The 13,008-nt window shown below is 56.6% G+C and overlaps 1 protein-coding gene across 5 annotated transcripts in view; it reads left to right on the top strand.

The window, feature by feature from the left end:
* Positions 1 to 13,008, top strand: part of LOC133354798 (kinesin-like protein KIFC3) — a 47,633-nt gene that overhangs the window by 17,671 nt on the left and 16,954 nt on the right. For 2 of the 5 annotated variants that reach the window (XM_061571918.1, XM_061571919.1), the window contains exons 4-7: positions 4,688 to 5,130; positions 7,584 to 7,658; positions 10,123 to 10,257; positions 12,256 to 12,453. In XM_061571918.1, the coding sequence (XP_061427902.1) occupies positions 4,688 to 5,130; positions 7,584 to 7,658; positions 10,123 to 10,257; positions 12,256 to 12,453 (851 nt within the window). Of the gene's footprint in view, positions 1 to 3,725; positions 3,834 to 3,991; positions 4,326 to 4,687; positions 5,131 to 7,583; positions 7,659 to 10,122; positions 10,258 to 12,255; positions 12,454 to 13,008 lie in introns of those variants that run through there. The other 3 variants (XM_061571921.1, XM_061571922.1, XM_061571920.1) reach the window with 3 other exon arrangements.

Genomic DNA, 13,008 nt, shown 5'->3' with positions numbered 1-13,008 from the left:
CACTACAGTTGGTCGATGGGTAGGTCGCGTGTGGTCGGGTAAAATGTGGGTACTTCCGCCTCTTGCAATGTGCCTCGCCAGAGGGGCAAGAGGGCCTCTGTAAACCTGCCCCAAGTGGAGGCCCTTCCGCCAGCAGTGGCGTGAGCAGGAAACTGCAGGGCTGCGCCTTGACCCTCTGTCCTTGCTTATGCGGAGTGACAACCGCCCTGTCGAGCTGACCACATCTCCGCCCCTCTCCCACCCCCCCCCCCACCACTACCCCAGGAGTGGTTATTTATCTTCCACATGCACCGTAAATGCCACGCTTAGGTAAATGAGCAGATTTACAAGAGGGGGGAAGAGAAGCGGTGCTGGCTCGCGCAGAGCGCCATGAATCTGGCGGTACGAGTGGCAAGTAAAATATGTATTTCTCTGCATATCTGAATCGATCCTGGGCTTTTCCCCTCCACAACTTCACCAGTCCACATTGACCAACGCGGTCGAGCATGGTCCAATAACCCTCATGACCGACACGCCATGGGGAGAGGCCTTTAATTCGCCGATTGACACAAAGCACTATAAATTAACCACCGGTGTCGTCATCGATGTCATTTTATCCACCCGTGGATGGAGAACCGCATCTTAGTTGTATATGCTTTATGCAATAAATAATTATAATTAGCGCACTCAAATGCACCTTGGCGAAAGTGTGCCTCCTTGTGAACGCCACTTTTGACGTGACTCACATTGCGTTAGCAGGCGTCGTGTGGCTGTTGCTAGCTTGAGCGTCGTGCAGCAGCTAAACCTGTTTTGGCAGTCGTTTGAGGACACCAAATGCAACGCGTTCATCAATAAAAACGCCGCGGCCTTAAAAAAAAATGTAATCGGCAACGTTGTGCGCAGTGGCCCATATTCATGGCACATAATTAGCGAGGCCCGCGGACACAAGAGTTTGAGGTCACGCTACCCACCACCGTGGAGTCTGATGGAGTCTGACAGTCATCTTCTGCTGCCCGAGACTCGCCCATCCCTCCCGGTCGCCCTCCCGCATCAGATACCGCGTCCGGCCTTGCGGCTCGGATTCCTAGCGGCATTCCTGACTGGTAACAGTGGCCCGCGTTGTGAAACCTCGCGCGGCCTGTCGCACCTTGGTCGACCCACCGGTGTTGGGCGAGCGACCCGCCGCGCCGTGCGGGTCGCCCTGCGGGCTCGTCGTCGATCGGACTTCTCCGCGCTGGTCGGTGCGGGTTGGTTACTAAAGGTGTGGGGAGCAGTTCAGATGTCACCCGTCACTGATTGTAGCCGCGGCTGGGAGTGAAGCTCAGGTGGCTGTAGCACCGTGTGTAGATGTTGTATCAATCTGCTGCTGGATGAGCACCACCTCCCTCCCCCATGGCATGCGGGAGCTATTTTGACGATAGTTGTCCATGAGTTAGTGAGGGCGAGGATCGCAGGTGTGGGGGGGGGGGGGGCACAGCATTTCATAACTTTGGATTTTGCTGCACTCCCCTGTGCTGCGCTAAATGTAGCCCCGTGGCCTGTAGCACCTGTGATGCATGGTGGCCGCCCAGGACATGGTGACTGTTCCCATATCCAGGCGTACCACTGCTTAGCTTCCGATATTTGATGAGAATCGGTCGCATTCTAAGTGATTTGGTCATGGGTTACTTGATAAATACGAACTGATGTCCTTTATTTATCCAGAAACGCTTCGGCGACTCTCACGACTCTCTCTTACGGGAGGGTCCTGCGTTGCGACGTTTGGCCCATCCAATTTTAAAAGTGATTGTCGCGTGGGATGAAACTGACGAGCCAGGAGGTAAGTCGCCCAGCGTACTCAAAGCTTTGCACAGAGAGCTTCAGTCCACTCCTGCACGGTCGTCCCCGCATGATGCCAGCTCAGCCGGCACTAGCAGAAGAGGCAAGAGAGAGGGCCCTGTTATCTACCTTTGTGGAGCGAATCTCCATAAAAACGACGCGATAAAACATCTTTATTCAACCGAGGAACAGCTGACCCACGCAGCCTTGCGTTAAACAACACACACTGGCGAGCGATGATGATGAAGGCTGTTGGGATTGTTGTGGGCAGCTGCTTGGAAAGATCGTGGCCGATTGCTACTTCTGGCGCAGTCGGTTGATGTTGATGGTGGCTTTGTCGTGGGGACTGTGAAAGTGCCGGTTGTCTGCAAAACAGAATGCAATCAACATTTGTCGCTGGGGGTGGCTGCACTGCGGGCTATTTCGTCCGGGTGTGGGTGTTTGTCATTTCAGTCTGCGATGAGCGCATGATGCGGTTATTGCAGTGATTACACGCGTGTGCCCACTCATTATGACGCAGCGGTGTCTGGTTTTAGCTCTCTCGCTGATCTAAACAAGGAAGACCTGGCGCGGATCATTTATAAAAGGGCGAAAAGCAGGACCCTTACAAATATCACACGGCAACACCTCCGGCACTTATGGACAGACATAAAAGGGAAGGGGGCCTTTGCGTAATGGTTAGCACACTGGACTTGCAATCCAGAGGTCACCGGTTCAACCTCTTTGGTGCCGCCAGGAGCCCATAGCTTAGACAGAGTACTCTTGCCAACAACACCAGTTAACCCCGCAACAGCTTTCCTTCAACAAGCCTGACTGCCGATGAGACCCAGAAAGACCCACCCCCCCCCCCCCCAAAAAAAAAACCCACCACAGTCTACACAAAGTCTGCTGGATAATATTGCTCTGTGTGGCCAGTTGGCCGATTGACACATTTATTTGTGTTATTTTTCACGTTGGAGACACGGCGTGGAGCTCTGCGCCTGGTGATTTCTCCGGCTCATTGCCGATATTCACAAACCACTTGGCCTCTTCCATTGTCTGCCAGAAGGCCTCCTCACTCCCCCCGCCTTGCCCCGCCTCCACTTTCCACTTCCACCCCCCCCGCCCTTTGTGCGAGGTGAGCGTCGCCACATTTAAACTTCCGACAGCGCCGCAGCGATTTCCCTGCGCGCGAGCTCAGCTGCTTCCCACGTCCCTCGCAGCTGCGCGTGCGGCGTTTGAGCGCAGAATCCGGGTCCGGGACTTCCTCCCACACCCCCCCCCCACCTCAACACCCCCCCCACCCACCTCCCCACCCACCCCCCCACCCACTTCCTCACCCCCCCACCACCCCCCCACCTCCCCCCGCACCCACCCGACCCACCCCTTGTCCGATCGCGTTGACGTCTTTTGCCCAGTGGGACAGCCGAGCCGTGATCGGACGGGGAGGGTTGGAGCCCAAGTTCAAGTTTGTTTATCGGGGTGAGGACTCGACGGACCGACAGAGGAGCCTCACTTGCGAGAGCGACCCGGGGGCGTTGGCCCGCCAGCAGGGGGCGATGATCGATGTTCAGTGGAATCCCCGAGTGAGATTCACTTGAGTGGAAGAGCAGCAGCGCTCGCGCGAGAGTTGAAGGCTCCGAAACCGCGTGCACTGCTCATCGGCCCCGGCCGCTTTCCAACTGTTCACAAACTCTCTCTCCCCCTCATTGCGTTTTAAAATCCACTTTGTGGCGCTACGGAAAAGCGCGCTAATTGTCTCGCTAATTGGCTCGCCGTGAACTCTTCTCGCGCACGCGGCTCACACTCTTGCTGGAGACGTTGGGCGCGGAAGCTGCGAACGTCGGGCGGACGTCGAAACCAGGGGGTGCCGGAAAGCGTCTGGCGGGAGGAGAGAAGGGGGCCTTAGTTGCGGCGTGGCCTCTGTGCCGTAGTCAACTCCCTCTCCATATATGGCACATTCCACAGTCCATTTCCTCGCATGCTGGGGGGCCTCGCAGAGGGCTGGCTCACTCGCGAGCGCTTCTCCGGGGTGGCTTTGCTCGTGAGATACAGAGGTACGTGTGTGTGCACGCGTGTGTGCGCGCGTGTTTTTTAATGAGAGGAGGTGGTGGTGGTGGGGGGGGAGTTCTTGCGCAATGAGTCACAGCTCCAGGGTGTGCCCGCGGTTCTCCGCTCCCAGACACGGCGAGCGCGTGCGTGCGTGCGCGTGCGTGCGCGTGCACCAATGCGGCGCAGATGTTGTGACTTGGGCTCTGGGAGAGGAAACTCGCTCGCTCCGCCGCGCCTGGTGGCGGCTGCGAGCGAGAGACAATCCCAGACAGTGCTGATGCACGATTGCGAGCCGGCGTGTGGCGACAAATTCCGGGGTTGAAGGAAACCTGTTGTGCCGCTCGTGTTCGAGAGGCTGCTGCGGGTGGGGGGTGATTACACGCTGTTGCCGCTGCTCTTCCGCGGAGCTGCCGCCTGTGCCGCCAGCAGTTTGACGAGAGTTGCCGCCTGTGCCGCCAGCAGTTTGACGAGAGTTGCCTGGGAGCCTCGGGGGGTTGGTGGGTAATCGCACGATGACGACGACGCCAACAAAATACTCGGTCGACAAACTTGCATGTGAAACTTGTTGCGGGCGTATCTGAAGCGCCCGCTTTGCAAATTGGTTGTCGGGACACGGTGACCCAATTCTGGCTGCGGGTCGGCGCTGACACCAACGGCGGCACTGACACCAGCAGCAGCAGTAGCAGCGGCCAGCGGCGTGTAGCACTCATAAAGGGTGCAGTGTGGGAAATTTGCCCCACTTTGTGAAAAGAGGTCGTCGCGTGCGATCGCGCTGAGAGTGGCGCGCCGAGCCCCGAGCGAGCTGGACAGCCCTCCTCCATGTCGCGCTCACTCTCCCTGCGCGCCTGTTTCCGCGCAGAGCCGTCATTTCGGGGGCTCGCGTGGCCCACGCTCTCGCGGCCACAGCACGAGGCTCTCGCGGCATCCCCGGACGGCGCCGCCGAGAACGGAGGCGGCGAAACGCTTCTCCGCCACGCCGGCCGGCCCGTGGCGGAGGCATGCGGCGCCGGCGGGCAGCGCTCGGCCACGGACACGGTCAAGCTGCGGGCGCCGCTGAACGAGCGACTTTCGGACTCCATGGACGCTCGCGGCCCCTGCGACGGCCACGGGGGCAGGAGGCGGTCTAGCGTCGTGGGCGGCCTCGACTACGAGGACGGCTGCGCCCGCGGAGACGCCGCGGGGAGGGCGGCCCCGACGTTGGCGGACGCCTGGAGGGTCAGGCAAGAGCGGGCGGCTGCGGGTGGCCACGCGGAGAGCTGGCAGGAGCAGCACTATCGGAGAGCGCCAGGCCCAAGAACGCAGGTTAGCGTATTCGCGTGCCGAGTGCAGTATTGCCACGTTATTCACGAACTTGCTAGCTGCGCTGCGAGAGAAAGGAAGTGATGAGATAAAGTGATGAGATTAATTTAAAATCATTTATTTTAAAGATAGGGTTTCATAGGCCAATGTCATTATCAGCGAAATTTGCTTTTCAAGAGTATCTCTGGAACGTATCACTCGTGAATAGCGAGGGAATACTGCATACACATGTCCACTTACAGCCATGGGGTACCACCACCGCCATCAGCATGCTCTCATGGACAATCGTGTTATACTGCGGGCTTCATATCTCACTGCATAGTTGCTAGGCTGCCAGTAGATTGGAGGAGGCACACGATAAGCAACCACAGCCACAGAGAGAGGTATTATTCTCGATGTGGCGTCCCGGGTGTGGAACATCACATCTGGACAGATCCGGCTGAAATTCAGCCCAGGTGACATCGCCACCACAATTTGACGGGCGTGGTAAACAACCCATGGTTCATGTTCCCTCTTTGTGCACAAACTCAACAGGAGTGGTGTGTTTTTTAGTTCCGCCGTGCGTTTTTTCGTTGTTGTAAATGTGCACTCGCGTTCGTTCGCGCGGCAGGAATTCCAGTTAAAATTTTAATTGTGAGCGCAGATCCTCGTGAAACTGTCGCGGGGCGGCTGATGCGTAACCTGGGCGCCGTGTGGCAGCATTTTAGTGATTTATTTAATTTGCCAATGGCTGCTGCGCTGGGCTTAGTTTCAGCCGGGTCCGTCTGGGGCTGGCGACCAGGTAAACATATTTCTCGCCGCTCGGCACACCACGTCCAGTATTGCCTCCTGTCACTATGGCCGTGGTTACGGAGTCACGTGCCAGGTCGCCGGTTGACCGGTTGACCGGCGACCTGGAAAATATTCGATGAGAGGCGAAGCCCTCGGTCCTGCGTGAAGCAGGCAAAGCAGCGGAGGTTTTGAACGGCCATGCAGAAGTGACCGTGCACTTGTGGCACGTTCGTCACGCGGCATCTGGTTCGTCATCCCCCGCTTGACGCTGTCATTCATTTTCCGTTAGCGTCAGCATCGTCTGCGTAGACAAACTACTTGGTGGTGGTGCTTCTGCTGCTTTGCTGGTGGTGCACAAGCACAAATATATATATTAAAAAACACCTCAATACATTAGACAATAACATTTTGGCCTTAAAAATGAAAAAAAAATTGGTGACGTTTTGGGCAAATGGCCCTTTACGTGCCAAAAATAATGTCCATTGCCCCCGAAACGTCGATTTTGAAGTCCACAGTGTTGTTGACGAATGTGCGGAGTTTGTTTTTAGTTCTGTGTGTACAGCTCATTTAGGCTCATTTATTTCTAACCAGAGTCCTCATTTCTGCGGTTTGGCCTCTTGAGGCCTGAGGAATTGCAGTTAATCACCATCGTGAACACATTGCACTCAGGGCCGCCTCGAACAAGGCCCTGATTGTTTTGAAGTTGCGTGAATTAAACAAATAATAGGCGGAGTACCTCGTGACTTTATAAAGAGCGTGTGAAAGAATTTGAAGAAAATCACGGATTTAAAAAGTGTGGTTTTTATGAATGATACGTTAGTCAGTGGCCTGCGGGTTGCTGCCTAGGCATAATGGTTAACGCACACGAGACTAGGAATGTTCCATCGCCCGACTCTCCCGCAGTTGAAACGGTGGGGCAATCTTCTTCAATCCGCCCACATCCCCCTCCGGGACCCCGCTTCGGTCCACGTGCAGCCCGAATGGGCACAACTACAATTAGTTGATCGCCATTAGGTCACGTGCGATGGGGTAAAGTGTGGGTACTCCTCCCACTTCTTTTTAAGATGGTCTGACCAGCGTGGAAGAGTCACAAAATAACCCCACGAGTGGAGCTCTCGAGAGGTGCTGCTTCGAGCGGAGGCCCTTTCCCCGGCAGTGCTGTGAGCAAGCAGTTGCAGGGTGGCTGCACCTTGACCTGTTCTTGTTGCTTGCATGTCAAAACATGGGTCCTGCTTTCTGAGATTGTGCTCGATGGCGGAGTGAGTCCCCATCGCTGGGCTGACGGGTCGTGGTTCAATCTCTGACGGGTCGTGGCTCAATCTCTGATGGGTCGTGGCTCAATCTCTGACGGGTCGTGGTTCAATCTCTGACGGGTCGTGGCTCAATCTCTGACGGGTCGTGGCTCAATCTCTGACGGGTCGTGGCTCAATCTCTGATGGGTCGTGGCTCAATCTTTGACGGGTCGTGGTTCAATCTCTGACGGGTCGTGGTTCAATCTCTGACGGGTCGTGGCTCAATCTCTGACGGGTCGTGGCTCAATCTCTGACGGGTCGTGGCTCAATCTCTGACGGGTCGTGGCTCAATCTCTGACGGGTCGTGGCTCAATCTCTGATGGGTCGCGGCTCAATCTCTGACGGGTCGTGGCTCAATCTCTGACGGGTTGCGGCTCAATCTCTGTGGCGCAGGCCCAGGCGGTGGAGGAGGACATGCGGGAGAATGGAGAGATGCCGCCGGTGCTGGCGCTGGCGCACGCGCCCATCGTAAGTGGAGGGGTCTCGGTTACCGCCGCGTTTCGTGTTAGTTGGGAGCTGCCACCGCCACTACCACCGCCACCGCCATCACCATCACTATCACCACCACCACCACCACTGCCGCTAGCATCACCATCACCACCATCGTCGCCGCCATCACCATCACTATCACCACCACCAATGCCGACGCCACCACCGTCGCCGCCGTTACCATCACTACCACCAACACCACCACCATCATTGTCACCACCCCGACCACCACCGCTACTACCGGTACCGTCACCACTTCAACATGTAGGCTTTCGCGACCAATATTGTTGATAGTAAAAGTTTTTGGGTGAGGTGGCGTGAATATAAATGTGTCGACACATTTATGTTTACGCGATCTAAGCCAAAAACCTTTGCTATGAATATCAGCACCACCACCATCATCATAACCACCGCCGCCATCACCACCAGTGGCTAAAGCAAGCATTCATGGGGTCTGCTTTAAATCCACACTAACTTAGTCACACGGTGATGTTGTTCTCCACTGCACGGCCGTGCCAGCGCGTTACAAGGTGTAAGCCCCGTCACTGGGCAGTGCTACGAGGAGGAGGGGTGGGGCCCAGATTGGAGAGCACGGGGGGGGGGTCACGGGTCACAGCGACCCCCCCATCCCAATAAACATTCACCGCCGAGTGTACAGTGACGCACTGCTCAAGGCAAATGCGTTTCTCCCCCAGCTCTTTCTCCCCCCTCGCGGTAATCTCTGGAGATGTGATCCCCGGCGGCGCTCGTGCTGAGGCCCTCTATCGCGCCGGGGTTTGTCCATTTGGCGAGTAATGAGCCACTGGCCTTCCGGCGAGTCGATTAACTGGTTACGATTATGAGACGGGGTCGCGATTCTTTTCCAGAGTTGATTCACAAGAGACGCGGAGGACTTCGTCGTCCAAGTGATTTTATTCATTGTTGTTTTAGTGATGATTGTGGCACCTTTGTCATAGTCTTACCGTCACTGGTGCCCAGCAAAGCAACCGTCTACAGTACACAGGGGTTCACTCCATGCTGCGCTTCGTTCGTCACTTTAATGGGGAATGAAACATAATAAACACTTCGTTTATAGTCGTAGTAGTGGTACGACAACGATTTGTGAAAATTATCGTAATTCAGCCTTCTGCTTCTAACAGCCATCCACAATCGAGAAATCACGTGGTTAAAATGTTCTTGCCAGCTTTCCAGCTTCACTTACCGCCTCTCATAAAACCACATTTTGGAAAGGTATTTCACGTCGTCGTTGTTGTTGTTGCGTGCGTGCACATTTTTGGTGTATATGCTCCTCAACTCATCGGCAAAAATGACGGACGCGTCGCGCGGTGTGGTAACGCCGTTGAGGACGACGTGTCGGGGCTTCGCGTCGGCTGGGCGCCGATTCGGCGGAGGCTCGAGCGGTAGCCTCTTGCGAGGTTAAGCGCCCCTCCGCGCCGGACACCGGGAGCCGCAGCCTGCTGAGAATTTGCTCGCTCCGTCTTGGCCCGTGTGCAAGCGGTCGTGTCTGCCGCTCAGCACTCGCGCCCGCCGCGGTGGCCGGTGATGCGAGGGGGAGATGCCGGCAGCCATCGACTGCGCTTGCCCGTGCCTCGTCGCCCGCGGCCAAACGAAGACGGGGGCCCCTCTGCCCCCCCGCAAGCCGCGAGGGCCATTAATCACTGCATGTGCGCGTCGCCAAGGTCGCGCGCGCATTAAACGATTAGCGAGTCAACCCCGGCGGAGCGTCCCGCTTTGACGTTTTCTTTATTAATATTTAGCGCTTCCGAGGTGGTGAAGGGTGGGGGGGGGGGGGGGTGGGGGAGGGGTGGTGGAGTTTTTTTTTTTCCAGTACAAATTCCGCGCGAGCGATTGCCCAAGTGCCGCGGTTATTCCGCTTTGGCGCCGCGCGCTCACGTCCGCTCCCGCCGCTTCACGACCTCCCCCCGGTGTGGTTTTGGGAATGTCCCGCCGTGATTTCCGACGTTTTGCTCCACGTGCCCGGGCGCTTCTTCGGGAGCAACGTCGGCGGGCACGCGACCCCGAGCGAACGCGCTGCGGAGGGAGCCGCGCGGCACGGCCGCGTGGACCTGCGCAGTCGCAGAGCCGCGACCCGACTGCCGTTGTGCACCGCCGGAAATTTCGAGCATCCCCCGGCGGATATCGCGCGGCGTAAACCAGGGGCGATGACGCGACTGCTCCGGTCCTCTCTGTAATCTGACCGATAACCAGCGGGATGCATTCGTGAGAAGGGCACTCTCAACTTGGAGAGGGTGTGTCTGTGTGCACCCCTGCATAGAGGGATCTGCGAGCATTCGCGACGTCTACCGTGACACCGTGCATCTGCAATCGAACCAATAACCACTGGGAGTTGTTCGCCAATGGGACGGGCAGCCCCAACTTGCAAAGCGCGCCTGTGTGACTGCGGCTGTAGCTGCTCACAAGTTCTCTCCCCGTGCGCCCCCAGGTCTCCACGGACTCGGAGAAGCAGATCGAGGTGCTGCGCGTCGACAACGAGCGCCTGCGCAGGAGGCTGGCGGCACGCGAGCCTCCATCGCCCACGACGGCGCTCCCCGAGACTGCTCACCAGGGCCTGCACCTTGTGAGTGCTGCTGATGGGACGTGGTGATGGGACGGTGGCGATGGGACGGTGGCGGTGGGACATTGGCGATTGGATGGCCAAAGCGAGATTTTGCTGGATTGAGCATTGAGGAAGTGCTTAACTCCTGTTTACAGCCCTGCGCAGGTAGTGGTGGAAATTCCACATTCTTGTGGTGGCGGAGAGTCTTCAGGAAAGTTTTTGACTTCCCCCAAGGCGGTATTTTTTTAATCGACGCCGGAGAGATGATGGGCTGAGTCAATCCCCAATTAGGATTTTAACTCGCAACCTTCTGATTGCGAGCCCCTCACTCTACCCCTGAGCCACCAGGCCGATGGGATGGTGGTGTGGGGTTGATGGTCATAAGTGTGTGGTGATGGGTTAAGGTTAGTTGAGGGTTTCCCTAAGGATTTCTCCCATTGAACTGGCTCTGTATGGAGTTTGCCTGCTGATACAAGGGTGATGGACAAAATATTTCGCCTATTTTAATTTTGAGACAGTCCCTTGTACATTTAAAAAAATGTATTAATGTATTCCCTAAACACTCATAGTTTGACTTCCATATGTCCTGTAGCATCCATCGATCACAGGGTTCAGTGAATTGAGCGGCAGTTTCTCGGAAGCTTCAGCGCTAAGCCGGCGGTGATATTCTTTGTGTTTCACAAGTAATTTGACGTTAAGAGAACCAACAAACGTTAGAACCCGGCAATAATCAAAAGCCACCAGACGTATTCGTGTCACAGCACAGAGAGAGAGAGAGCGAGGCGGCTTTGAGTAATTATCCTCGCAGCGCGTCAGCTTTGATCAGGGGTTGGTGGCGGAGCTGGCGTGTGGGATTAAGCCGTGTGCTGCTCGCGCCGATATCGCCGTGACGCTCTGGAGGGGATGCCGAGTGGAGCTGCCTCGCTTGGCGGACGGACGAGGTTTTTAATTCCATGGGCTCCGCCCCCAAACGCCTTCGGTGCCGGCTCGGGGACGACGCCCTTTCCGGACGCATGGCACGGGCGGCCTCTACTGCTGCCGCCGCCGCCGCCGCGGCGTTGTGGGCCCCCCGACTCGGCCAAGCCGTGGCGCGTCCGCCGCTTGTTGCTGCTATTGCAGGTGTTCGCAGTTCGAGCCCAGCGGCCGCCCTGGTTAATGCTGCGGGCATACGAACCGTGAAAAAATACGTGCCGTCTGCTTCACGGTGGATGTTAAAGGTCCCCTGGAGTTATTTGAAAGAGAGTAATGCCACGTGCCGCCGGCGTCGCGGTCCGAATTTGGTTCGGTCCCAACCCTGATAATTACATGCAAATTACGGAAATAATGAATTGGATAAAACCGTTTTGCAACAATGCCCTGTACCATCAGATTGCACCCGTCTGTGAAACATAGCACCTTTGCAGTACCCAGGCTTATTAAGTATAAAATCGTTCCGCCTGGTTCACTTGCTGTGCTGACATTCACATTCACACACACACAGACACACACAGGCCAGTGAGCACAGGCCTGCAAGGAGGTGGGTGGCCCTTTCTGTATGGGCGTGTGGATAGCTAGAGCAGTGTCGTGTCGAGTATCTTGCAGCTACTAAGTGGATCTGTTTTTTTCATGTTTTTATAATAACTCAGCAGGAGCCTGGTACGGGGGGGGGGGGGGGGTACGGGGGGGGGGGTGCGGGGGGAGCACATAAACTCCACGGACACAGTTCCACACTAAGGCCCCACGGTGAACAGTTATTGTGGCATGTCAATCAAACATGATTGCTTGAATTCGCACAGTTGGAATTTAGCCAGCTTAAGTGAAGAAATAAACCCAATTTGGATGTTATTGGCGGCTGAGGCAAGACTCGACAACCCGTTTCAACCGTTGGTATTTGGCCAGATTCAAACCCTTGATCTCAGCGGGGCCAGTTCGGCGCTGTGACCCCTGACCCCCACGTTCGGCGGCGGTCGCCGCCGCTTGTTTCTGTGTTGGTTTTCAAAATGGCCGTCGCTCTCGTGTTTCACTGCCGCGCGCGCAAAGGAGAACTTGCGGCTCAAGTCGCGGGTCGCTCAGCTGGAGGACGACCTCAAGCGGAGGCTCGAGAGGCTGGAGGAGCTGGAGCAACCCGGCGTCAGGGCAGCACAGCAACAGGGACAGGGCAAGGAGACTGGCTCGGCAGGGCAGCCCAGGAGCCCGCCGCCGCTGCTCAGCAACGGGAAGATGATGTCACTCATGAAGGTGCTTGCTTGCTCTGAAGTGTCGACAAAGGACTAAAATGATTTTCCAGGATAACCCACGGCACCCTCCGTGGCCGTGCCCCTCGGCTAGAGAGCCGCCTCCGCCTACCCCGCCACCACCACCACTGCGGGCACCTGCAAGCGGAGGTGCCTCTTTATGCACCGCGCTCCGTGCGGCCGCTCCGCAGATCGTCCTGCAGCGCCGCGTTCTTGGCCTTATTCTGGGAAATCATTTCATTTGCGTAGGGGCCCCTTCCCGGTTCACGCGCTGGCGATTGCAGTTTCTGAGCGCAGGCCCAAAAACGCCTAGAGGTCGGCAAAAGATATAGAACAATCGTTGGTGTAATAGGGAAGAGTGAACACGCTTTTTGATTTGAAGCAAAGAGATGACAGTCGGAGGAGCAGCACAGGGAAGGAAGCAGAAAGAGAATTGTTGTGAGCTGCGTTTCGGTGCTTGGAACTCATTCCCTGTAGCGGTGGGAACCCTGCGGTAGATGTCGCCGTGGCAGCGAGTGAATGAGCGAAAGCGTGAGTGAACGAGTGAACGAGCGAATGA

The sequence above is a fragment of the Lethenteron reissneri genome, chromosome 49, assembly GCF_015708825.2.
Source record: "Lethenteron reissneri isolate LAM-NWPU_2019-01 chromosome 49, ASM1570882v1, whole genome shotgun sequence".
NCBI classification, from domain to species: domain Eukaryota; kingdom Metazoa; phylum Chordata; class Hyperoartia; order Petromyzontiformes; family Petromyzontidae; genus Lethenteron; species Lethenteron reissneri.
Note: the sequence above shows the minus strand (reverse complement) of the source record. Positions and strands in the feature narration are given on the sequence as shown.